This window comes from Phyllostomus hastatus, unplaced genomic scaffold (assembly GCF_019186645.2).
Source record: "Phyllostomus hastatus isolate PE091 unplaced genomic scaffold, TTU_PhHast_1.1 phas_scaffold_21, whole genome shotgun sequence".
Taxonomy (NCBI): domain Eukaryota; kingdom Metazoa; phylum Chordata; class Mammalia; order Chiroptera; family Phyllostomidae; genus Phyllostomus; species Phyllostomus hastatus.
In genome coordinates, this window is record NW_025334017.1 from 20,099,459 (window position 1) to 20,126,670 (window position 27,212).

At 45.8% G+C, this 27,212-nt stretch overlaps 1 protein-coding gene across 1 annotated transcript; it reads right to left on the minus strand.

The window, feature by feature from the left end:
* Nucleotides 1-18,246: 18,246 nt before the first annotated feature.
* On the minus strand, nucleotides 18,247-21,535 carry TSPYL5 (TSPY like 5). The gene has a single exon (XM_045860707.1). The coding sequence runs from the start codon at nucleotides 21,434-21,436 to the stop codon at nucleotides 20,207-20,209; it is 1,230 nt and encodes a 409-aa protein (XP_045716663.1). The 5' UTR covers nucleotides 21,437-21,535; the 3' UTR covers nucleotides 18,247-20,206.
* Nucleotides 21,536-27,212: the final 5,677 nt, after the last annotated feature.

Here is a 27,212-nt window from a genome sequence, read left to right on the forward strand (position 1 = left end):
CATTTCTCTGATTGCAGTCCCGGGAAACGATGCGTGACTGAAGACACGACAATGACTTCAATCTATATTCTGCCATTTGCAGGAAGAGCTGATCAGAAGCTTTAGTCAACAGCGGCACCTCCTCAGTCCGGAGCACAACGGAAAGCTTACATAATCAGGGACGGTTTGTCAAAGCAAATTTCACATGCAACTGATTCCATCACCTTGGGACGCACTGGTGGAATAAATAATTACCGTACACATTTTGTTAGCTACGCCTCGTTAGAGATGGATGTTTGGAAATGGCATCCTGAAGGCTTCTTATCTGTCAAGTGCTCCTTTTAAGCATGGCAAGCATTCCAGATTGGCTTTTCTAAAAAATTAGCCTGTTGCCATGCCAGGTGCAGCTCGTCATGGTTACTGGTGTCATGTGAGCCAGGGGGAGGGACACGAGGGCCTGAGCCCCCTTCAGGGTTTGCAGCTTCAAGCGCCAAGGGAAAGCTGGGAAGAAATTTTTTGCAGAGTAAAAGCTTAATCAGAACTCCTCCAAAGAAGGGTCTTGACTTCAATGGGATAAAATTCCAGCTCAAGTCGCCTTGTATTTCTGCACTTTTCTTCTGTGTGTCTTGCCTCCCCGCTCTTCGAGGTACATCTGACTGACGGCTGGGACCACTCAACACAGCAAAAACGGGTCTGCCCTCAGCGGGACAAACTGAGTCCGAAGGTAGAAAGTCCCTCTTGAATGTCTCCAAGCAGGACTGTGACTGGGGCCCTCCCTGAGGGACCTTTACCCCACCCCACCGCTGGAGGACAGAGCCTGGTCACCAAGCTCCCCTTCCCCAGACACAGTACTGACTGCACCTGGTGCACAGCAGGTGCTCAGTACAAATTAGATTGCAATGGATTGCCACTCCCTCGGTGTGGGCTGTCTTGAGCTGTGCAGTTTCTCTAACGGGAGAACCACTTGCCAGGTGCACTCTCTCTCTCTCTCTCTCTCTCTCTCTCTCTCTCTCTCTCTCTCACACACACACACACACACACACATACACTAATCTAACCCACTTTGTTGGAACAAGAGCTTTCCAGCTAACATCATCAGCAATAGATGAAGGATAGAATGGAAAGTGCTAATGATATTGGTACTAGGCAATTGGACAAAGACCTCCTCTATGGCCTGGCAAGTTATAACCTCACAAGTGTCCTGTCAGTCTGTGATGCTAAGATGAATAACTGTTGGCTGTGTCATTTATCTTTCTAGGCCTTATTGCCCCATGAGGAAAAACTAAGGGTTAGATAAGGCAATTCCATATTCTTGTCAGACCTGGTATTCCAACATTCTAAACCCAGAGGAGCAGAGGGGTGGGCAAGGTTAGGATGGGCTGGAACGGTCACCTGGTGCAAGAATGAAGAGTACGAAAACCTTTTGTTCAAATTCCCACCACGCCTGGCAACTGACTGCAAGATTATCCATAAGAACACACTGGCCGGATGCATTCCATCTAAACTGTCCTTGAAGCTGAGGAGGGTGCAGTTTGTGAAGAATCCATTTCTCAACATCCACCAGGGAAGTTATTGCATTATCAGTCTGGCTTCTAAAGCACCAGGGGAGAAGTTTCTGTTTGCGGAAAATCAGCCCTGAGGCTGGGAATAGGGAGAACTTTCAAGTTCCCTCCCAAAGTGAAGCTGTACAGGTTAATTGTTTTCTCCCCAGAAGCCGACCTGCCAGCATTCGACAAGATGAACAGCGACAGGGTGCAGGGCTCCCAGGGCCAGGATCTACTGCAATAGCCCTTGACTTACTCTCTCCCCTTAAAAAACAAAGGCATTAAGTTTATGGATGTGCTCATGAGCGAGAAGGCCCTATAAAGAAAGTGTCTAGGGCATAAGTAATGGCCGGTGACAGAAGGGGCTTCGGGGATTCCTAACAAATTAGTGCTCCCTGCATTTCAATCTGCCTGCTCAGCCCACGGCCAGCTATCTGGACCCATTCCGCTTCTTCTGGGGACAGAGAGCTGTGTCATTGTCAGGGTGCCAGGCCCCAGTCCTGCACGCCAGAAAGGGTGACGGCTCATGTGGGCTCAGCCTGGGGGTTGCCTTTCTCCAAAGGACCTCTTTCCTCCTCGCTGTGATGACTGCACCTCCGTTACATCTGGAAGGGGATCCCACTGGATGGAAGGCGGGATGAGCAATCCCCTCCGGTTCCATCTGCTGTCCATGTGTCCATGAAGCGAAGGGATGTGGCAGGGTCACCACGTGGCACAACTGCAGAGGGCTCCACATACACACGGCCCCCAGGCTGTGGTTTGGGAGTTTTCTTTTGAACCACACTTGTCACACGATGTATCACTGCATACGATCTGCATTTTTAATCCTAAAATCTAGCTCTATTTGTGACCTGTGTACTCAGTATTTGTTCTGCTCGAGTTCTAATAGCATTGTATACAGTTCTTGTTTCCTCGGCCACATCAGCCTCGAGAAGATGAGAGCTCTTGGCTCATTACAATGTCACTGGCTCCAGGCCCCACCGAATCGTGTCAACAGGTTAACCACCCCTACCCCACCTTGGAGTCATGCCCTCACCCTCACTCAGGTCCCACGAAGACGTCTGCCGGCCCTAGACCACCCCTGTGCCACGTCAAGTGTATTAAAACATGCCCATAGCTTTCATGGATGGGCAGATACATAGATGATAGATAGATACACATAGAATTATTTGTATTACATATTCTATATTGTTCTGCTATAAATAGTTTGCAAGGACACTTAATTTTCATAAATTTGAGTTTGTGAAGAATAAATTATTGTTTTATTGTTATGATCCAAACTTTTTATATTTGTGTATACCTATATGAGACCTAGACATAATCCATTATTAGATGACCTATTAGATTTTACGTGTATTTATTTATTTTAGCTGTGAAATTTTCTCTGTATATTTATAGCTAATACATATTTCTACAAGACTTGAAAAGCTTGTAGGCCTAGCTATGGGGGCTAATGAACAAACAGCCTTGTGCTTCCCTACCCCACACTGCCCAACCAGCAGCCCCAGATCTGTCCCTAGTGGACCTCACTGGCCTCCTGCTCCCACGTCTGGGCTGCCAAGTAGATGTTCTGCGAGGCTGGTATTTCTGTCGCACTGGCTTCTGTGGTCACCTGCGAGGATCGCACCTGAAAGAGTCGCTGCCCTTCCTCCTCTTTTAAGAATTATAGCTCCCTCTTATGGAGAGTTGGTATTAAGTTCCCTAAACATCGGGCCACAAGGTCACTTGTGGGACTTCTCCCTCTGCCACTCTTCCCAGAGCCTGTGTCTCCAGAAGGACACGAGAACCTGACTCTCCCCTGCACTGGGGTGAACTCCAAACTCCGCACGGCAGCCTTCACCTCTTCACTTTGAATCACAAGTACTCCCAGTGTCTGAGGTTGAGACTAAATCCTAATGTACTTACTCTCCAAAGGGCCTTGGCATTCTAGAGGGACCCAAGCTAATATTTTCATAGCATTTTACACTCTTCAAAAAATCCTTATAAAAGATAAAAGATGGTTTGACTCAGAAAGATGTTCTGTCCTGAGGGTATTTTGACTCCTAAAAATCTACCACTGAAACCACAATTATATCAGCATGGATATATTTTTGTACTGAAACTACTCTCTGGAGTAAACTCCATTAAGTCAATTTAATATCTTGATCAATTTTTTAAAATAACCCAGTTAAATACTCTCCAATTCTTTCCATTTTCACTTGTATTGTATTTCACAGAAGTTATTACATTGGGATCCTTTCCCGTGCAAGCTTGACAGTAAGGCTTTGACTCACATTGATCAGCATGCTTGTTTGCATCCAATATTTTTATATTAGCTTCTGCCTTTGAACATTCACTTTATAGATATTATCTCTACAAAGTTCAATGTTCCTAAATCAGGTTTCACATTGTATGGATCTTAAACACTATTGCCTTTAATTTCTGTTGATTGTTTCCACCAGTGACACTCACTCTGAACCGCACAGAACACTGGGAGTGGTGTCTCTGTCACAGCAAAGCCACAGGGGGCTGCGGGCTTATCGCCTTCCGCCTTCCGGAGCAGACCCATGGTTCAGGGCTGCACGGTGTACATCGAGCAAGGCATGAGCGCTGGTACCAGATCATCTGGATTAAACTGCACAAACTATTTAATCTCTCAGCTTCCCCGTTTACAAAATGGGGCAAATATCAGCACCTAAAACACAGGGTTCTTGTGAAGATTGAAGCATACTACGTGCAAAGTGCTTCACACATGCATGGCATATAGACACCATGTAAGAACTGATAGTTCTTGTTATGCCTCTAATCACATTAAAAATGCCATCAAGTATCTATGACTACAGTAACAAAACATCCCCAAACCTAATCACTTTAAATAATAGCAATTTAGGGATGAATAATACTCCATTGTATGAATATACTAAAATTTATTTATCCATTCGTCCGTTGATGGACATTTTTGGGTGGTTTTCACCTTTTTGTTGTTATGAATATGGCTGTAAATAACATCCACCTGCAATGATTTGTTTTAGTTCAAAGAGGAATGAAGTACTGATACATGTTACGACTCAGGTGAATATGGAAAACATTATGCCAAGTGAAAGGAGCCAGTCACAAAAGGTCTGTCTCCATAGAGACAGAAAGCAGACGGGTAGTTGCCAGGAGCCAGAGGGAGAGAGGAGGGGGAGCACCCGCTTAATGGGTACAGCCTTTGCTTTTGCGGAGGATGAAATGTTTTGGAACGGGAAAGAGGTGCTTGTTACACAACTTTGTGAAGGTACTAAGTGCCACTGAATTGTATATACTTTTAAATGATTAATTTTGTGTTCCATGAATGTCACCTCAATTAAAAATGACAGCCATTGATTATTTCCGTGGACAGCCAAGAGGTTCTGCTGGCTTCCCCTAGGCTCCCTGCAGCAGGAGGTGTGACTGGGACCATCCGGCCTCTCTGTCCACCTTGTCTTTCATCCTCAAGGGATCCAATCACCAGCAAATCCAGGACTCAAGCACTTGCCAAGTGTCTGCTTGTGTTACATTTGCTGATGTCCGGATGATCAAAACAAGTTGCCTGGCTAAGCCCAGAGCCGGTGTGGGCGAGGGACTACACAAGGCATGGCAACCAGGAGGCATGATTCATCGAAGCCATCCTTGTGACAACCTTCTACAGGCACCATTCTAACCCTCTACAGCAACCCAGACTTGGGTCTGAAATGATCCTTAGATCCTCAGTTACCCTGGATGTTGCGAGGCTTTAGAGCATGGAGATGCAAGCCTTAAATAGATTCAAGGATCTCAGGATGGCATGAGACTCAGCTTCCTTCCCACCCACAGCTGCACCCTCTCCCACACAGAGGAAATCCCCCCTGCAAAGAGGCAGATGAAAAGCAAAGCAAAGTACCTGCTTTCAAAGGCAATGGGAGCTCATTGAAGATGCCCTGGACGGATCTGCAGCCAGAGCCCTTCAGCGAGGGAGCCCAGAGCAAGGGCTCCTGGGAGGGTGGGGCTCACACAGAGGAGAAGGGAGGGCTAGGCGCTGCCGAGACCACCCTCCCCAAGAGGGGCCCCTCTGGGGTGGGTCCTCATCTTCAAATAAACAGGGTTACAGCTCTGCCCAGGACCAGGACCACAGAGCCAGGAGCTGCCAACATTTCCATTTGAAAGCCTTCGTTTTGGGGGCTGAAACGCAGCTTTCAGAAGTCATTCTGGTTTGAGACTTTTCAATGCACGTAATCTTGGAAGCCAATTTTTAATTTAGTTTTTATTAAGTTAGATTCTCCAGGGATGAAGAACACCCTAACCACCCCTCCCTTATACACGCCCTTCCGAAAAGACAAAGCAAAAACCTTAGGTGGTTAAAATGGTTTTACTTTTTGTTTTGGATTTTTTTTCCTTCTGTGCTATGGAAATTGGAATAAAGATTAAGAGAATAAATAGTTTCTCTAGGTTGGGCTGCAGTGCTTTATGATTTAGATGTGTGTGTGTGTGTGTGTGTGTGTGTGTGTGTGTGTGTAGGTGTGGAAGGTCGGGGGTGACCTCACATGGCCTAAACGCAGAGCAGGAACAGGATGCAGACCCTGCCCTGGTCACAGGGCCTACAGAGGCCATCTGATGACACCATTCATGGTTCTCAGCCCCCACCAGCCCGCATTCTCCCTCAGTCACAGGTCATTCCACACGTGTCCTCACACAGCTGGCTCAAGTACAGTGCAAAGCTTGACTACAGGTGAAGGACAGAGGAGTGCTGGGAGATCGAGGTAACTGAACACAGTCTCCTGGGCTCCCTGCCGGGAGACAGGAGAGGCTCCCCTTTCGGTGTGGTCTGTGTTCCCTCCATTCAAACCCTCATCCTGAGAGCAAAGCTTTCCTCCTCCCTCTGGAGTAAAGCTGGGCATCTCACCCGATCTCCTTCTGATTGCTGAAGTAGCCATGGTCCTCCCGGCTGGCTCGCAGGCCCACCCCTGATACTCCTGGGTGAAATTATCTGGACCCAACCTACCCCAACCAGTCACTCCGTGTCCCTTCTACATCCTGTCTCCTTTTCTCTGGGTCTCACATTTTGGGCAATTCATTGAAATTTTCTCCTCTCACCGGCCCCCTCCCCGACCAGAGCCCAGCCCAGAGCGCAGTACTACAGCACACACGAGCCCCACCAGGTAGAGTCCACCTCTCTCTCTGACTAATGTTCCTGTCGTAAGTGTGTGTGGGACATTTCTCATGAAACAATCTTTTCCCTATTGCTGCATTCTAATTCCACCCCGTTGTATGCCCTAAGGTTAGCCTTGCTGTCTTTCTGAGCCTCGAGGACTTCACCTGAAGGTCAGTCTTACAGCCATCCTTTAGCTGGCACTGTCCAGTGTCCCCCTACCACTCACTGTCCCAAAGGAGCTGACCCATTGCGTAGAGAAGACAAGAGGGAGCTACAGAAATGTGAGCCCCAGAGTGGGAGCCGTGAGGAGGATGACCGTCAGGCCACCGGCCTGGGGAAGGGGGAGTGAAAACCTCCTTAGCTTCTGGTCCCATGGCTCCTGGAAACCCCCAAATCCCGTCCGTAAGTGTCTGAGGCACCGGCCTGTATCATCCGGCTCTGGATGGCTCCAGGTGAAGGTGGCTGAGCATCCGCCTTCTGGAGAGACCTCTACATCCGTCAGCCCATGGCTTCACTTTCGGGACTGCTGGCCTCACAGGCTCACAGTCAGCCAGCATACGTTCCCCAGGCTCTTTCTTCTTCTGGTGTTGGCACGATGATTTCTTTTCACTTGGAAACAGTCATCCCTTCACTGGTGTCAGACCTCGCAGCCTGGGTGGGGCTGAGCCCATTCCAGACTCCAGGGCTGGCAGGGACCCTGTCCTTTGCAGTTGGTTCAAGTTGCATAATGACCTGAGGCATCAACAGAGTCAACCCTGGACTTTTTTCTGTTAGAACTGGCGAGGAAGAAGCACTGTTTTTCCTCATTAGGGGTGTTGAAAGGGTAAGATTTGTGGGTCTAGAGCACGAAGTGGCCACCCTGCCACCAGGAAGGACAAACCTGCCTGTGAATACAATTAACACGGAGGAGAGGAAAGCGGAGAGGTGGGGGAAGACATCATCCAAGCGCCTGCATCAAGGTTTATCTGAGGTCCCGATCGCCCTGGACTTTTCAGTGCTACACACTTGTAATATTTTTTATTCCATTAAGTCTTGTTATTCTTATGACTTCTACTTAACTCAGGACTTGTGTCTCCATTTTACAAATAAGAAAACTGGACCTCAGAGAAGGTGAATGACCTGTGAAGGTGGCACACAAAGTTTGGATATGAACTCAGACACACTTGATGCCAAGTCTTGGCTGCCATACTTCAAAACCTCCCATCACATTCCTTCCCCACGCGTCAGGTCCCAGGCCAACTTTAGTACATTTAGCAGTCAACCATTCTGGGACATTTGGCATCACTACCAAGGATCCAAAACCAGGGACTGCAGCCAGCCTTTCCTAAACCACCTTCTATACCCACTGCTCTCTCTTAGTTCCAGCTGGAGTCCCAGCTTGGGTTTTGAAGGCCACTGGTTTCAAATGCATACGTTAAGCCAGCTATAAAGTAAACATGTTCTGCAATCTGTGTCTTACCCTCTCCCTTAACCAAGTGACCCACATTTTCTCCAGTTGATCGTGGGCCAGAAACTACTGGAGCACTCAGGGGCAGAGAACTACCCACGGATGACTGGGTGACAGATGATCTCCTTTTAGATCGGCATGGGTCACCACGGCTTCAGCTCGGTTAGGGCTGAAGAACATTTACAATGCCTAACAGGGCAGGATGCAGTGGCAGACACAGCCCGCTGTCATTAGAACAGTATCTGAAAAGAGAGCCTGAGAAATGCATTGCTAGGCATGACCCTCCCTGCTCTCCCCAACCCCCAACCAAGGAGAGGCTGGAAGAAAAAGGTATTTTTCTCTGGGAGGACTACACGACAAAGTCTAAAAATAAAAAGGGATGGCAATGGGGGGAGGGGGGCTCTCACAAATGGTGATCTTGGTAAAGTGACAAGGCTACAGGCAAAGTTCTTTAGACGGAAGCCTAGAGAAATGACAGCCGTATTCTCGGTCGCCGTTTGGGGATTTTGGGGTTTCGACTACTCCTAACCAATTTATTACAGATCAACACACAATTATCAGCAAAGTATGAGTTTATCTTTAATCTTTTCAAAGGATTACTTCAGGAACTGAGTCCAGATTGAGAAGATTGCCTATAATCAGAAGCCAAATGAAAGTTTTGGCTGCGGCTGTGGCCTTTGGCTAAGAGTTATTCAAATGCCTGTAATGTACCCATTGAAATGGATGTTCATGTGTAATTTGAATACCGCTTAGATCCACAGGAAACCCCCCAAATGGAAAAAATAAGACACAACATCAACCTTACACAGGAAAGCTACAAGGACTGCTACTTGAATTTATGACTGGTTCAGATCTCTTGCTGAAAGATGAAATATTTGTTTCTAGAAGCCCCCATTTGCCTCCTTTGCTATTTTCCTATTGCGGACACCGTCCTTGAGATACGGTGCCTGGAACCGAAGCAGCATCTTGAGGCCATGAGACAAGTCTGAAGACAAAGTCCTTGCTGAGTCTGCGCCAAGGATGTTAGAAGGACCAGAGGGATGAAGACGGTCTTGACTTGATAAAATAACTGAGCAGCTAAACTAAGTGGGATCACTTGCCTCCAAAGTCCTTATTGTTGGAATAATAACTGTTCTTACTCTTGGGTCTCCTTCATCAGAGTGCCTGTCACTCGAAGCTAAAAGCATTCTGATTCCTATCGCTTTCATTAAAATTAGGAGTGAATATGTCTCTTTTGCTCTTCTCTGAGGGGCAGGATGGTATAATGGAGAGAACAGAGGTTTGGGCTCCAAAGACACTGCCATCAGTCAGAATTCTGAACGGGTAACCCTGAGGGAATTTTTTAACATGAAGACTTTCAGTATCATTACTGTAAAATGTAAGAAACAATGGAGACTTCATATATTTCTTATTGTAAAAATTAAAATTAGCCTGGGCTGGTGTAGCCCAGTGGATTAAGTGCCAGCCTGTAAACCAAAGGGTCACTGGTTCGATTCCCAGTCAAGGTACATGCCTGGGTTGCGGGCCAGGTCCCCACTGGGAAGAGCATGAGAGGCAACCACACATTGGTGTTTCTCTCCCTTTCTCACTCCCTTCCATTCTCTCTAAAAATAAATAAATAAAATATTTAAAAATAGATATAATTAAAACAGTTTTGCATATAAGTCACTTAAGCCTGGTATGCAGTTTGTCCTCAATAAATGTTAGTGGCCTTGCCTCCTTTCCCTCCCCAGGACTGCTGTGCGGAATAGAAGGTTCAGTGGATTTTTTGTTAATAGGGAAGCACACCCTGGGGATATGTCAAGAAAGGATGATTCTTCACTGTCTTGTTTGGAGACAGTAGCAGGGACAGGGATGGCCATGTTGGCGGTGGAAGCTCCAAGAACAGCTTATGACGAGCAGGCCTACCCATGTTATCTGTACGTGAACAAATCCTCTCACTTAGCAGCTGTGATGGCCTTTTTTTGAGCTGGTGCTCTCTGTGATTCAGCCTTCCCATCAAACCGTCTGCTCATGGCCCCAAAACAGGTCCCCTTCTTCTGAGCTGCTTCAGGCCTGGAGAGTCTCTGTTCCCAGCTACCTGCCCACAGCTAGAAGCCTTTAAAATAGAGGTGGCAAACACAAGGCCCGAGGGCCGAATCCAGCCCTCCACCGTTTTATCGGGCCCAGCACCTTGTTTCTACCTGGCGGCAATGCCGAGCTCCTAGCTCCTAATTAAGGAGTAGTTACACTTATACAGTCCTAAAATTGCATTCGGCCCTTTGAAGGCAACCACAAGGCTGGTGTGGCCCCCAGTGAAAATGAGTTTGACACCCCTGCTTTAAAATGTGGACTCAACTGCTCAGCGAGGGCACATGCCCTGGCAGCCTCTGGGCACCACAGGCCTGGGGACAAGCAGCAGGCAGTCCACAGGCTGTGTTCCCAGTTAACTTGCCCTCCCTGGACACACACCCAGACATGCTATACCACACAAACACACACATGCACATACGCACACAGAAAAAACATGCACACACACTTCCCCTCCACAGTGAGTGCAGTGACAGCCACCCTCTGAAAGCTCATCTGCAGCCACCCACCCTCATACCTCCATTCTGAAATCAGGAGACAATGCTGGTCTAAGTCACCAGCTCACACTGCCTAAGAGACAGGGCAGCATAGTGGTTCAGCATCTCTACCTCCAGCTCGAGAAATTACAATGTATGTAACTGAACAAGTTACCAAAACTATCTTGTGCTCTTTCATCTTACCTGGAAAATGAGGATAACAATAGAGGTGTTGTGATGATGTAGTTAATTGTGCTTAGCACTTTGCTGGGCTTGTGCTTGACGAAATGGTCTCTTCAAGCTCCAGTGCACATAGAGGAAAAGACAGCTCCTCCTGCCACAGGACATCTCTAAGACATAGTGCACACTGCCTGACATCTTAACAGGCCCTAGCTCATAAGGCTAATACTTCCACCAGTCCAAAATATTAATCAAATACTCCCTATGTGTATGCACTTGGGATTCAATGGTGAACAGTGATCCTTGAGAGTTAATAGTCCCAAGGAAGAAACAGACTCAGAGACAAAACCATAGTCACGAATTGTGATAAATCCTATGAAGAAGAGGGAGCTGTGAGAAGGAATCCAGAGTGACCAGTGAGGGTGGGAGCACCATTTTTCCAGCGAGTCAGATGGGCCCACTAGCTGAGAGAATGACATGCAATGTGCAGGAGCTCAGTGTCTGTCACATACATGCACCCAAGCCAGAGGTGGTGCTGATGGCATCATGGGTTCTCAGGGTGGCAGACACAGAGCTCTTGCAATAATACACCAGGCCCTACATCCTCACTCCCTGAGGGGTGATCTGCTCGGTGATCACAACCTTGTCCAGAATGTTACTGGGTTTCGAAGGCCTGGTCTTTCGCCTTTCTCCTGGTCTTTGGAAGGCTTTGTAAGCCTTCCAAATTCTCTCATAAAGTATCTGGTGACACAACACAAGGCAAAGCAACTCTGGGCTTTGATGACCATATTTTCCCATTAATCCTGGAATTTAGTCTATTTAATATTAAAGCTCAAGGTAACTTTCTCCCAGATCCACTGTGTTCCATTCTGCAGATTTAACCTCTCATTCAGCTTACTCTCCGGAGATAGCACTCTTTTAGAGATTGCCTTTGTTCTAACCTGATTTTTTTGAAGTTTAAATTCAAGGGGGCCTCTTAGGAGATCTCAGACTATGTATATAGTCCACATATAAAGAGAAAGAAAGATCCCCAGGTGGTCGTGATAGGATACCCCCAGGTGATAGGATTGTTAGAATCCTATCAGCGTTGCTTTTTCTTGTTTTTGATTACAGACTGATGTGCTGTAGAATATTGCTACAGCACAGCATACATGGTACATTTCCAATATTCTTCATTTGCTTTCTCGCTCACTTCCGTTTTCCTACTTGACTCCCAATATGTTGCGAGAGTAATTTGGTGCCACTAAGTTTTTTGCCTGAAGCTTTATGTAGGTAATAGCTTCCCTCCCCACCATCCTTTAACCCATTTGTACTAGGTTCATGCTTCTTCTGCACTTGAAATTATTTCCAATCTCTACTCCTGGGCACGTCTAACCTTTCCGTAGTTTGTCACCGATGCCTTCGAGAATCTTTGGAGATCATTCCTTTGCTCATTTGTTCAGTGCTTAATGAGCACCTATTATGTGTAAGCCCCTGAGCAATGGAAATACAAAAATGATTGGCATACTGCTTGTTATTATTCTGCAGCCTCAAGGGTCCCATAGTCTCTGGTGGGAGCAGACCGGTAAACAGACAAGAACAAGTTACCATGTTAGGTTACGTTATGTACTGTGTCTTGAAAGGTGGACAGAATAGTATGGAAATAAAGAGACGGGGGGACTCGTTCAGCCTTGAAACATTAATAGATATGGTACAGAACGATGATATCCGAGCCGTATCTGAGCACCCGAGAGGGGCTGGCAAGGCCCCTTGAGCAGCTTGTGCAAATGTGCGGGTCTGAGAAGCTCGCAGGCTGGCAGGGACTCAGCAGAGGATCACACTGGCCGGAGCGCCGTACAAAGGACAATGGGAGAGAATCACAGACAAGAACAGGAGGAGTGTGGTAAAAGTCCCTTAGCAGCAAAATGCAGGACAGCTGGCAGCCAAAAGAAAGATGACTCTAATTGATTGTAAACATTAAATAAATAAAAATCCACAAGTCCACAGTGATAGTAAAGAGACAAAAAAAAACATGTTCTTGTTTGAGACCATTAGAGATGATTACTACACCAACTTTTGATGTTGACAATTGGTAATTCAAGGAAACAAGTTAAGCATTTATATATACTACCTTCCAGAAGGAAATACAGTTCATCACCAAAGGATGAGGGTGAGGTCTTTCTTAAAGGACAATACCAGCTAAAGTATGCAAAAGAAGTGCCAAGATTAGAAATCACTATTTTGTAACCCACAGTAAAATAACTAATTTGGGCGAATACCATTAACGGCTGCTGAAATCTTGGGATGAAAAGCTTAAGGCAACAGGATGCTCTCACGGTGACAAGTACCATCAGAGATCACCTGCTGACTGCAAGGGACAAGCGTGTCTTTACAAAGGAAAGATCTAGTGCTCACCATCTTAACCCAGAGACTAAGCTCACAGCACACCTATCACCACGCCTCCTGAAGTGAGGCGAGGTTGAAGTACACAGTCTCATTCACATGGTACTCTTGCCGAAGGTGTTTCACCCAAACCCTCAGTTTACAAGAAATACAGAAGACAGAGGGAAAAGTTGAATTACATGAAGAAGGAGCAATCTGACAAACCCAGAATGTGGGACATCCTATAACATATTTGGCCTGACTTCTTTAGAAAGTCAGTGTGGGGAGGGGGGAGGAAAAGGATTATTTTTTTATTGTTGTTCAAGTACAGTTGTCTCCATTTCCCCCCACTGTACCCCCCACCCCACCCATCCCCACCTCCCACCCTCAAACCTACCCCCTTTGCCTTTGTCCATGCATCATTTATACATGTTTGTTTAAAAAAAAAACTAAAGCAATAACAACTAAATGCAAGGCCTCAGTATTATTAGATCTTGGTTTAAAAACTAATACTTCGAATACTTAAGATAATCTTGGGAATAATTTGAAATCTAAATATGGACTAGATTCTAGAAGGTGTCTGGGAACTATAATTTTCTGCAGTCTGACAATGATCTTGTGATTATGTAGAAAAGTATCTTTTTTATTTTATTATTTTTTTATAATGTGTGGCCTCTTTTTTTAAAGATTTTATTTATTTATTTTTAGAGAGGGAAGGGAGGGAGAGAGAGAGAGAAAGAAACATCAATGTGCGGTTGCTGGGGGCCATGGCCTGCAACCCAGGCATGTGCCCTGACTGGGAATCAAACCTGCGACACTTTGGTTCGCAGCCTGAGCTCAATCTACTGAGCTACACCAGCCAGGTGAAAAGTCTCTTTTTTAAATGAGATGGACGCTGAGTATTTAGGAATGAAGTGTCAAGCAACTTATTTTCAGAGTTCAACAATATCACAGACACACAAAGATAAAATAAATATGGCAAAAAGTTAACACTTGTTGAACTTAAATGGTAGATATATGGGCGATCATTATATTTTTCTGTTCACTTCTATGTACATTTGAAATTTTTCACAATAAATTTTGAAAGAAAAAATGTACAGTCAAATAATGAAGGGCCTGTTATGAACTTATTAGGATTTTGAACCTTATTCCTGAAGGCTTTGAACTGATGATTGGCATGATGAAATTTACATTTTAGAAAAAGTACTGATTAATTGCATTCTGGCAAATAGCATTTATTGACATCATCTATTGAGTGACCCCTGGGCTAAGTGCTGTGGGAAACAGGAAAATCAAAAAGGCATTGCTGGCCAGAAGAACATTTACCATATAATAGAGATGAGATGTAAAACGCTGAGCACAAGCAGAGCTTTCTTGTCAGAAGAGGTGACTGGGAGAGCTGGCGTGGGAGACTTGCGGGGGCACAGCGCCTCCACTGAGTATGTGGTGCTCCGTAAGCAGGAAAAGCCACACATCACTTCAGAAAGGACCTACAGGTTACTAAAATCCCCATCAATTCTAGCCCCCTGATTTCACTGTACTCTTAGACGGCAGAAACCCACTCCCATGGAAGATGCTGACACATACTAGATTTCCTTGAAGTGGAGTGTGGGAGTGTGACCCATTTCTGGCCCAAGGGACTGACTCAGGTATCCTGAAATCTACCAGGGACTGCTGGCAAAAACGTTCTTCCTGCTAAAGACAGAGACACGTGAAAAAGATTCCCTTCCCCTCTTACCTGCCTGCCTTCAAGTGTAGCTGGGTGAGGATGCGATGCTTAGAGGTGGGGAATCATGGGGGGAAAGCCAAGAGCAGAGAAGCAGAGAGGCAGACTCAGAGCCCTAACTAACATTGTTGAGCCACTGAAACAAGCCTGCAACTTCTATCACCAGGCTTCTTGCTATGGAAGAAAAATTACCTCCTGTTCCCAAATCATTCATATTCAGGTATTGATAGTTACAGCCAAAAAACCTCCTCACTCAGCCTCCAGGTGTGTCTAGAACCAACCCTGACCTTGGAACAAAGCGGTTAAAGGAAGCCTCAGCCACCACTGAGTCACCCACGAGTCAGTCCTGCTCTCGATTGAGCTCTGACAGCAGGCGGTTCACGTTCACGTACGAACTCTGACGGGCAATGACTGACGAATGTGCTGCACGGAGGGTCCCGACGATGTACTGTGTGAAGGGCCAGATAAAGGTTCTGTGGAAAGAAGCGCCAGGTTCATAGTGTCAGGTTATCAGCTCGGGCCTCACGCTTACCACATGTATGGATGGAGTTTGGAAACTGAAGACCCAAGTTTGAGTCTGGCTTTACTGCTTACTGGTTTTGTGCTTTTGGTCATCTTTTAACCTGTTTGAACCTTCTTATGAGGTAGTTGTTATAATTAAGATAATGTGAAAGTATGGGCTTTGTAAACCATGAAGTGTCAGTCACATCAATGGGAGCTATTTTGTCTCGTATTTGTCAAACCTCAGCTGTGGGTCAGACTGATAGGAGGCAGGGAGAGAAAGAAATTCAAGGCTCGTGGCTTGGAGAGTCAGTAGCAGAATACCCGGTCAGGGGTACAGAAGCAGAACTAACCCAAGGTCTGAGCTTCAGGTGAAAGTGAATTGGCAGGAGTGAATTGAGAGTCCAAATGGTAAAATATAGTTGGGGACGATTCCAAACGCGGAAGTGAAGATGCTGAGAACAGAGAGACAGAAACCATAGACTGGATACCCTGGGCTCTCTTCTATCGCTCTCCTCTCTCTCTCTCCGCCCGCCCCCCCCCTTCCCTCTCCCTTCTCTCCCTCTCCATGTCTGTCTGTCTGTCTGTCTGTCTGAACTCCCGAGGGATACAGCCCCACCCATCAGTAACAGAGGCTCACCAAGGAGGGGGATCTCAAAAGGTAAAAAGACCGGAGTTTCCAAAATCTTTGGAGGGGCAAATAAGGGCAAAGTTTCCTCCTTAAGTGAGGCCACCCAGGGCAATGTGCCTCTTTCCCTTGTTGCAAGTCGGGGAAGTGGACCAAAGGGGGAAGCCCCAAGTGTACAGACAGAGACAGAAGTTGATAAAGACTTTCAGTAAGCTAAGAGTAGCAAAACCATTTTTTTTCTCTCCTTCCTCACCTACAGCATTGCTCAAACCCACCACACTTTCAAAAAAGCCCAGCAAGTAACAAGTAATCAAAGGAAGTTTGGTAAAACTCGAAGTTGAAAAAAGGGCCAAGGACTCTTAGCATAACAAGAATCATTCCAACAAACTCTCCCTCTCCAGGTTATTAAACGCCTAATTGCCTCATGGAGTCTGGCCTAGAGGCCTGAGGATGAGAGGAGGGTTCCATTAGCCCCCGTATGGATCTAAAGCACTAAATACCCTCATGTAGGAAAAGGGATAAAAAAAAAAAGATAGACTGACAATCCCAGGGAAAAGCTGAGAAGAGGTTGGAACATAGGAGGGGGATGGAATTCAAGGCTGCATTTGTTCACAGCTGAATATCTAACGTCAAGAGACTGACATGTATAGGAGGCAATGAATGAATGAACCCATGTGGAGGTGGTGAATCCCAAATCAGACGGCTTCTCCAAAGAGCTGAAGAGAGGGGTGTGAAAGCAGAGCCTGGGAAGCGGAGGCTCCACACCTGTGAAGCAGCAGGGGTGCAAGCTGAACTGGTCAGAGAGCCCCCTCCAGATCTGTAACCCCAGAGGACTCGGCATGAATCCCGAGAGCCTCTCAGGCCTGAAGAGGCTGCTCTCCCTACGAACACTTTTGCACTCTACCAGCACTAACAGCAAGGCTCTGGATGTTTGTTTCTTTTAGTTGAAAACATACCAAAATTGGGAGAGGCTACATAAAGATCCTGACTACCCCCAATCCTCTTTGAAGATGTAGCAACACTAGGTCTGCATTATCCCCAAATAACACAGTCCAGCACTGCAGACAACCTCCACCTCTGTCCGCTGCTCCCAGAGACAATGAACTGCCATAAGCTAAAGAAAGAGGCTTTCAAACAAAACCACCCCTACAGACAGCCGGGTCTCAGACTTCTATCCTCCAAAACTAAGGAAATGCCTTTCTATTGTTTAAGCCACCCAGTCCGGGGTATTTTGTTATAGAAGCCCTAACAAACTATGTCCATATGAAATAAATTTGGCCCACTTCACAAATTTAATCTTCGGCCTAGCGCCTAGGTATCTGATATAAACTATGTTTAAATTCATTGATTTGACATTTGGGCACCTACTATTCCCTGAACACTGTATATTTGTTGAGTCAAGTACTTCATCATACAAACCACTTTTATTCTCTTTTAACAGCCCACTTTTAATGGTTTCCAACCATTATCCGCTGGACAGCTTTATGTGGCATTTGGCTGTCTGGTACTACCTCCCCATGATTAAGGGAAAATGATCCTTGTTGTGTGTCTGTTACGACCAGCATCAGAGAACTAACTAGGGTTAGTTCTCAACTTGAGCTAGACATCAGAATCACCTGGGATGTTCTAAAACTACCTATACCTGGACCGACTCTCCCCTCCCTACCCCGACTTCTGATTTAGTTGGTATTTGTGTGGAACTCTGACAGTGTATTTCCTTAAGCTTCCCAGATAACTGTGCAGCCAAGGTTGAGCACTGTTACTCTAGTCTGAAAGGGCCTGAAAGCCACCTCCTTTCCCACCCAGTTCACAAAGCACCAACACTGGCATCACCTGCACATTTGTTAGAAATGCCGAATCTCAGCTTCCAACCTAGACTGTTGAATCAAAATTCAGGATTTTCATAGGATTTTAACAGGATTCTCCACACGATTCAGATGAACTCAAAAATTTAAGGAGCACTGGATTTCCACTAGAATCGTCCAGAAAGCTTGTAGAAAGATGGACTTAACTGGCTTTTTGCCCACACCACAGGATCTCAACCTCTGGTAAGGACTTGGGAATCAGAGTTGCATATATTGTTATGTTGCTAGTCACACAAGGGCCTAAGGCTTAGGAACAGTCACCTAGGCCGATGTATACATCCCCTCAACTACCCAGCCTCCAAGTCTTTTTTGAAAATAAAAAAGGTAACAGTAGTACAGGTTTTTATTTTTCCATCATGCATGCAAGTTTACAACTATTTAAACTGTTTAGGAACAAAGAAATAATTGCATTATTACTACGGTGTCAAATTAGTAAGACAATCAGTTTTGGGAGGTTACTTTTGGGAAGTTATTTTCACAGAACATAGCAACAATTTCCAAATTATACTTCCAAGACTGGAGTTATAAGATCAGAACAAGCTGATAACAATTCTAATAGTCACACAAGTCCTCATCTTACACAGGGAAGAAAGACATTTACAACAGAATAGTCCCCCTCTTTTTGTGGATGCAGGGGAAAGTATCCCCTCCATCTCTTTTTAAGACTTCTTGTTATTTCTGAAGACCTTCAATTCTAAGGCCCATCTCTGGAACTTTGTTAGTTAACATTAAGAGCAAAAAAGCAGACCTGATGCAAATAGTCACAGTTGAATTAGCACAGTGTCTTGGACTTCTGATAAACAATACAGGCAGGAAGAGGGAGATACAGATGAAACCATATTGATCATAATTAATAACTGATACAGCCAGTTATTAGGTATTAGGTATACAGCCAGGTGTTACGTATATAGGGTCCATGGACCATCCTCTTAACTTCTGTGCATGTCTGAAAATGTCCATAATAAAGAGGAAAAAGTTTAAAAGAAATACAAAGCAGACCTATACAGCTCTATACTCCCATCTGGCAAAAATGAGGACTGTGGTTAAGATTGTACTTAGAGGCAAAATAAGCAGCATTAATATTTCACATACATAAGGCCACACCTAGAACAAAAGAGAAAGCATCCAAAGTAACATCATTCTGTTTTTGGCTTGTTTCTCTTATTTATAAAACACATTAATGATGTAGACTGAACAAAACTTTCAGGGTGTGAAATGAAGTAAACACAGGCTTACATATCCGAAATAACCTCTTTCCCAGCAACCCCACTAGAGCATTCTGGTCATATATGATAAAGGGATAAGGGAAATTGAGAAAGGGACCTAGATTCTATGTAAGCTTAGTCCCCACCCTCATCTGGAACCACAGCACGATGACAATGAGTACATGTTCACATATACCAGCCCACCCATCAGTCTGACAGCAAATAGGCTTGCTGGAAGGGGGGGAGAGTAGATGTGTGTCTCAAGCACTGGCAGGGGACCTGGGCCCACAGGCAGTTCTGGAGGCCCTTGTGGAACAGGAAGTCAACTGGAGCCAATAACAATCTAGACAACTCAACGGCCTAACAGGAATGAGGCACAGCACAATGAAGCTTGATGAAGATTCACCAGTGAAAGGGCCCAGAGGCAGGAGGAGATGTGTGATGGTACAGAACACATGGCAAACTGCTTCTCACCCTGAACTTCATTCATGCCCTGCAGTCAAGTGCCATTCTGCTGCATGTCCAGCGGGACAGCACGGACCCCTGTCCAAAGCCAGAGATCCCATAGGTGGTGCCTTGGCTAATGACCCCAGGGCCACTAAACAATCAGTTCTGTCTGATGCCCAGTACCATGTGCACTAGCTTCATTTTGCAGCAACACAAAATCTTGCTATATGCGGCATGCATAGCCAGCATGAATAAAAAGCCTACTGAAGTCACCAGCCCTGAAGGAGCAGAGCTTAAGGATGCATTGGTCCTCTTGGAGAATGACTCATGAATGTCCATATTAAAAGACAGCTGGGAAAGGCCAAAGCCAAGAACTGAGTCCAGGCATATAGATAAAGGCAGCACACATACGAAACATGTATGTTCAACATATAAACAGTAGGAGTAAGATCACATAACCTGTGACACAAATGTAAATAAGCAAGGCTATGGGGAGGCAAAAGAACATGATCATAAATGCCATATTCTTGTAACTGAAGTTCAAAGGGAAAAGAGTGCATGGAGGCCAACGTGAAGAGGCAGACAGTCAAACACATGTGGTCAGCCAGACACCAGTCCAGCAGGAGGTAGAGGGAAGCCTTGTGCAAAATTACTTGGATTTGTTTACTCCAGGCTCAGGAGTCTCCGTTGGCTGCCTTGCTGGAACTTGCCTGCCCTCCTTTCCCTTCTCTCCACGTGCCCCTTCACTCATAAGGTAGTACTGCAGAGGATTGGGCCAAAGTTCCTCATTAATTATCTCGACAATCTTGTCAGACTCAATAGAGCTGTGGTTTGAAAACCACCCAAAGAAGCTAGGGCTGTTGTCTGGGCTCCCCTGGCTTACGGACTGGAGGTCGTGGCCTGGAAGCCACTGGATGGGAGTAGAACGCGACACCACCTGACCTGAAGGGCCACAACCATATTCCTTGATAAGCACCTTGTTTTGGAAATAGGGGTTGCGCCCAAAGTAGAACTTGATTTTGTAGCCCAGTCTGGCGAGGCCAAGCTCTTCCACCTCCAAGCTGTTCAAGTAGCTGAGTACTTCTTTATCTTGGTTGTTCAGAAAGGATGATAGCTGGGGGTGGCTCTGAAACGCTTGCCCCCAAAAGCCCGGGATATTCTGGATGAGGAGGTTCCTTCGCTTTAGGTGGTGCAGTCTCAACTGCCCAAACTTGCGAGATAGACGGAGATAGGCCCTGTCTGCCTGGGCGTTCATGGTCTCCAGCTTCAGCTGGACGGTCTCCAGCGTATCCATGCTGCCATCCGTCGCCGGGGGGACTGACCCTGCATCCGGCTCCACCTCCTCTTCCTCTACCACTGGGGCAGACGCACACTCCCCAGCGGTCCCTTTCTTTGGCTTCCCACCAGCTATGGCCTGCAAAGGCCCCTTCCCCACTGGGGCCTTCTTCCCAGCACGCCCACGCAGATTTCGACCGCGGGGGCCATTTTTCGGCCTTCCCACAGTTCCCGCGGTTCCTACGAAGACAGTATCTGTCATCAGGCGCTCCGAAATGGATGGGGCCTTCCCCAGGCCGAGCCTGGTCGCAGCCTGCCCGCGTTCCCCCGCCGCTCGGAGCGCGAGGCCGCAGTCCAGCGGGAGCTGGCAGGCAGCCTCCTCCCCCGGCCCGCAGGGCGGCGCGGGCGCAGCGGTTTCCAGGCCACCCCAACCCGCGTCAGCCTGCACCTGTGCTGCTTGGGTTTCCTCCCCGAGCCTCTGGCACTGCGGAGGGTCCGGCTCGTGCGGGCCGTGGTCAGGAGCAGCGCGAACTCGGCCTTTGGCGCGGCCTTTGCCCCGGCTTTTGGCTCGGGAGGACTTTCTACCTCGACTTCGGCCGCTCATGGTGGTAGCTGAGGCGACTTCAAAGCCACGCTCCAACCTTGTTGCCTCTGGCGCCAGCTCGCGGTCCCAAGCTTGCGGTCCTCGGCTAGCCGGCTCTCCTCTCCATGGCAACCAGGGACGTCACGATTGTACGACTGTACGACTGTTCGGTCGCGCGAGGACCGGCTGCGCCCCGTGATTGGCTCCACCGCCGCAGCTGCGCAGGAGCGGACCCTCGAAGACGCCCCTACCCCCCTCGCAGACGCCCCTACCCCCCTGGCACTAGAACTCGCTTCGCTTTAGCCAGGGGTGTGTTTCCCTTTAAGGTCTTCCCTGTGGTCTCGGGGTCTCAGAAAACACTTCTGATTACTCTATACAAGACAATCTAAAGGCAGCCATCACATCTGTCTCATTGTCTATTTTCCAAACCAAACCCCTTCAGTACCTTCAATTATTTCCTGTGACATCTATCATGATGAAACTGCTATTGGCCTCTGTGTCTCGTCTTTGAAAGCCTCTGGTACCTTAACTCCAGGGCATGTGAAGGTGAGTTCCATAATGCCAGGCCACAAAGCGATTTGATACCTGGTGGGGTGTGAATAGTAATTATAAAAATAATAGCAACTACTGTTTTGTGAGTATCATCAATGAGGCACTTTACTAAGGGCTTTATACGCATAATCGCAATACACGAGGGAGGTACTGTTATCATTCCCATCTTCCAGATGAGAAAACGTTCCTGAGACTACACAGGGATGGATAGAAGCACAGTTCAAACCCAAGCCGACCGGACTCTTAACCTATGCTTTATATTCACGAGGCCTTCCAGGCCAACTCAGCTGTCAAGTACCTTGCCAGCTGTTAAGAAGGCCAGCTTTGCCTGTTAAATAGGCATTAGCAGAGCACCTCTTCTGCCTGGGAGCATCACGCCAGTCCTCGAGCTGCCTCAGGCCCAGTGTGCAGAGCTGGGCTGTCACTCCGGAAATAGGGCAAGGAATGAAGGCCAGAAGTCAGAACTCCATTAATACGGGTAAGAGAGGAATGTGGTTAGAGTGTCCAGCTATCATTCAGGGAGCAGAGCAGGGTTTCCCAGATTGAGCTTCAGAAGTAGAGTCTCCATGGTGGCAGTGAGGGGGGCCATAGAAACTTCTTAGACACTGCATGGAAACAGCCAGACAACCCACCTCCTGTTACCGGTCAGCCCTGGACCATGTGCTCACTAGCCAGGTGTTAGGACCATGAAGTAGTGAGGCCAGTGGTGAGAACATGACAAATATGAAAGTGTGGATGAAAACCTTTTGAAGTTATCCTTTCCAGCTTATAGGGAGCAAGAAGTCCCTTAAAACCACCAAAGGAGAGAGAAGCTCCAAAGCCCCTCAGAGCCCATACCTCTTACTCTGATTACCATATGTGATAGTGAACCAGCAGCCTGGCATCACCTGGAGGCATGTTTAAAATGCAGAATTTCAGACCCCACCTCAGGCTTACTAAATCAGAATTTAAATATTCACAAGGTCTCAGGTGATTTGTGGGCCCATTAAAGTTGATGTATGGGAAAACGATGAATTATTTTGATATAGGCAGGTCTTACTTTAAGACAGGCCAATACAAGTGACCTCTAACTTTCCCAAAAGGCTATGCAATAGCCTGCAAAGCTCTACATGATGTAGAAAGTTCAGTCCCCACCACTACCCAACTTAGTTCTCTAACCTCTCTTGTCTTTCCCACCCCCTTCAACAGCCTCCTTGCTATTCTTCAGACTCACTAGGTAAGCTCCTGCCTCCTTTGCACCGGCTCTTCCTTTTGCCTTAAATGCATTTCACCCAGATATGGTCATTCACTTTGGCTGGCTATCTTCATACTTCGCTTAAATGTCACCTTCTCAGTGACTGTCCTATGTAAAACGACCACCCATCCCCTCTTACCCTGCTCTACTTTTTTTTCCTCATAGCACTTATCATGTTCCAACACACTGTGCCAATTATTATGTTTGTTAACTGTCTCTCTTCTCTAGAATGTCAGCTTCCTGAGGGCAGGGATCTTTGTTCATATGTGCTTCCAACAGTGTCTGGTACAGGCAGAGCACTCCATGAATAATCACTGAGTGAAAGAACCAAAGAATGTTTGAAAATGGGCTTATACACTGATTGCCTGAAATTTGGAGTGCTCCTTCTTTCCCCACAGAAGCCATGTTATGAAGCGATGAAGGTTATATACTCAGACCAATACTGGAAACCTATTAAACTCATTATTTAGCAAAAAAAAACTTATCTTTTGTCATGGGCACCATTCAGGGACAGTTGTTAGGTGAAAATCTAAAGTGATAAATTTTTTAAAAATTGAGTCAGGGGAATTAATATTTGACTTAAAGGGGATTAATTCAAGCATTACCTTAAATTCCTTTTGAAGGCCCTTTCATAATCACTTCTTCCCAAGGCCTTCCATGACCATCCCAGACCATAATAAGCAGCCCTGTCCTCGACCTCATGGGGAATTCATTTACTGTAATATTCATTTGGCAATTAGACATGCAATTTGGTGCCAGTCCTTGTACAAAATTGCCTTTGAAGCTGAGTTAACCACAGTCCGGAACTCTCTGTAAATCTCAGAAAATATTTTTAAAAAAACAACTGAAGCAGTCACATCCCTCTACAAACTGAAAAAAAAAATGATGGATTGGCCCACTTCTCAGAGCACTCACAGCTTGACCAGCTTCCATGGTCAAGAGCCTTAATCCAGTGTCAGCATGCGCGTCATTTAACACTCACCCAGGGCTAAGCCACTGCAGGATTAACATAGCCTGGACCATTGCAAAGTGATGTTTATTATACAATCTGCCTTGAGTCTTTTTTCATCATGTCAGAGAGACAAGCATCAAGTGAAGGGAAATATATATGAGACTAGCACCTTATATAAAGATACTCCTCTGGTCCAGGTCGCCTAGTCCCCATGGCTTCTGTATTTAAGAGGCTGGTCTGTGCTGCTGAAGTGAACTGTTGGTTTTCTTCTGAGGTATAAATATTTAACTTTATATGCGATAATAGCTTGGGTTCCCGATTAGGTAAACTACATAAGAGTAGAGATTGTCTCTTTTTTTATCCCTCCCTTGAAGTATCTAGCATGGGCCTTGTACATTTTAGTAATTGTAATGAAAGTGTACATTTGTTTTGTACTTTATACAGTGCCATCTTCTAATTCACTTAATCCCCACAACACTCCATGGGGGGTACAGTTAAGATTAGGTTACTGCTATACAAATGTTCAGTACCTTGCCCAAGGTCACACAGCTAATAAGTGGTTTTAGCACTCTTAACCACTACTCCATGATATAAAGTTATTATTTGAGAGACTGAAATTTGAAACTCTGTAGGGGTTAAAGATGCCTTTCAGTTTTCAAAAATTATATGTATAACTATACATACACTTTCATACACATGCACATTTATATATATATAAACACATATATACATCAGTTAGTCACAAATAATTTTTCAGTGGGGCATATACCTGCTATGGTAATACTCAACACAAGTGAGTTTAGTTTCAACAGTTCATGTTGGGAATAAGTATTGCCATTTGTACTGCATTTGTCATAAGCAGTCTGTGAGTAGTATGAGAAAAACACGAGTTTACTATCATGAACTCAGAAATGTGGGAGCATTTTGACCTTTTCCCAATAATCGGGAACTTCACTCCATACTAATGTAAATATTTAATTGATTCTTTTATATATGATATTTCATCATGAGCAAATATTGATTAAATACTCATAATAAACATTTTTCAAAATATTATAACTAGTCCTTATTTTTTGTCCTCTGAAAATTGTACTTCATCCCTTTTAAGGTCCGTTTTCCCCAAATCATAGGAATTAACAATAATTGGGAAATGACATTCCAGTTATCCAATCTATTCCCCAGCCAAGAGAACAATATTCCGCACAGTTTCTCTGGTAGAGCTTTAAGATCCTAGACTTGACATTTTTAGCCACAGGGCTTTTCTCTTTCCCCATGGAGATAGCTCAGTCTATTAGATGGCAGTGAGTATTGCTTACTATATGGAGTTTTGCCAACCAACCCTTCCAGGTTGTGGAGGAAAAGAAAGTGGTTTCATAGGGAATATTTTCAAAGCCAAGAAGGTAGAGAAAAATCTACCTCTTACAGTAAATTTCGAAAACTATTTAAACTTAACATCTTTTTAAAAAATCCTTACTCAAGGATATGTATATGTTTATAATTACTTTATTGTTATTCAATTACAGTTGTCTCCATTTTCCCCCCACCCCAGCCAAACCCACCTCCCTCTCTCTCCTCCCTGCTCCTCTCTGGCTATTGTATTTAAGGCTGTGTTCTGGCTGTGTTAGATTGTTTTTAATTTCAATGTCTCTGGTTATATTTTGTTTGCTTTTGTTGTTGTTGATTGTGTTCCAGTTACAGGTGAGATCATATGGTATTTGTCCCTCACCGCCTGGCTTATTTCACTTAGCATAATGCTCTCCAGTTCCACGCATGCTTTCGCAAAAGGTAGGAGCTACTTCTTTCTTTCTGCTGCATAGAATTCCATTGTGTAAATGTACACAATGGAATTCCATTGTGTTTTGATCCACTCATTTACTGATGGGCACTTAGATTGCTTCCAGCACTTGGCTATTATAAATTGTGCTGCTATGAACATTGGCGTACATAGATTCTTTTGGATTGGTGTCTCAGGGCTCTTAGGGTATAATCCCAGCAGTGGAATTACCAGGTCAAAAGGCAGTTCCATTTTTAGTTTTTTGAGGAAATTCCATACTGTTTTCCACAATGGCTGCACTAGTCTGCATTCCCACCAATAGTTCACTAGAGTTCACTCTTCTCCACACCCTTACCAGCACTTGCTGTTTGTTGATTTAGTTATGATGGCCATGCTGACTGGTGTGAGGTAGTATCTCATTGTGGTTTTAATGTGCATCTTTCTGATGGCTAGTGATGGTGAGCATCCTTTCATGTTTCTGGGCCCTCTGTATGCCCTCCTTGGAGAAGTGTCTTTTCAGGTCCTTTGCCCATTTTTTCATTGGGTTGTTTGTCTTCTTGGAGTGGAGTTGTGTGAGTTCTTGACATAAAGAACAAACTGACAGTAATCAGAGGGGAAGGGGGAGAGAGGGATATCAGGGGAAAGGAGGGGAAGGGTCATCAAGGAACATGTATAAAGGACCTATGGATGAAGCCGAAGGTGGGTAGGATTGAGGGTGGGAGGTGGGGGTGAGGAGAGGGGGGAAATGCAGACAACTGTACTTTAACAGCAACAACAACAATAGCAGGTTAAAGAAAATACATTTCTTTACAATACTGAATCCAGAGAGGACTATCAGGATTGAAAGTGCCAGTTATGCTGACCCTGAATCCAGCACCGTGGGCATGCCCTATGGCACCCGCTTTATGGGCTGGTGAGCAGGACAGAGAGCCACTTTGTACAACAGTTTCTGTGGTGGTTCAGGTTCAAAGCTAGAATGGCTTAATTCAAGAGGGAAAAGTCTGTAGCATTTGGAGAAGTTGAACATTACATATCCCAAAGTCAGCTTCTGCACATAGGGCCTTCCTCAACTAACACAGTGCCAGGAGCCTGGGTGCTGTCTGTGGCAGACATCACCGGAGCGATAGGCAGGTGAATTTCATTCTGTTCCCACTACCAAACGCTTACAGGGTTTTCCTCAGAGCCATGCCCTCCTCTCGCATTCCTTGATCTTTTTTTTTCTTTCTCCCCTTATTTTCTTTGCTTCCCCCCACACAGATGTGTTTAGAGAAACCATTCCAGCTGC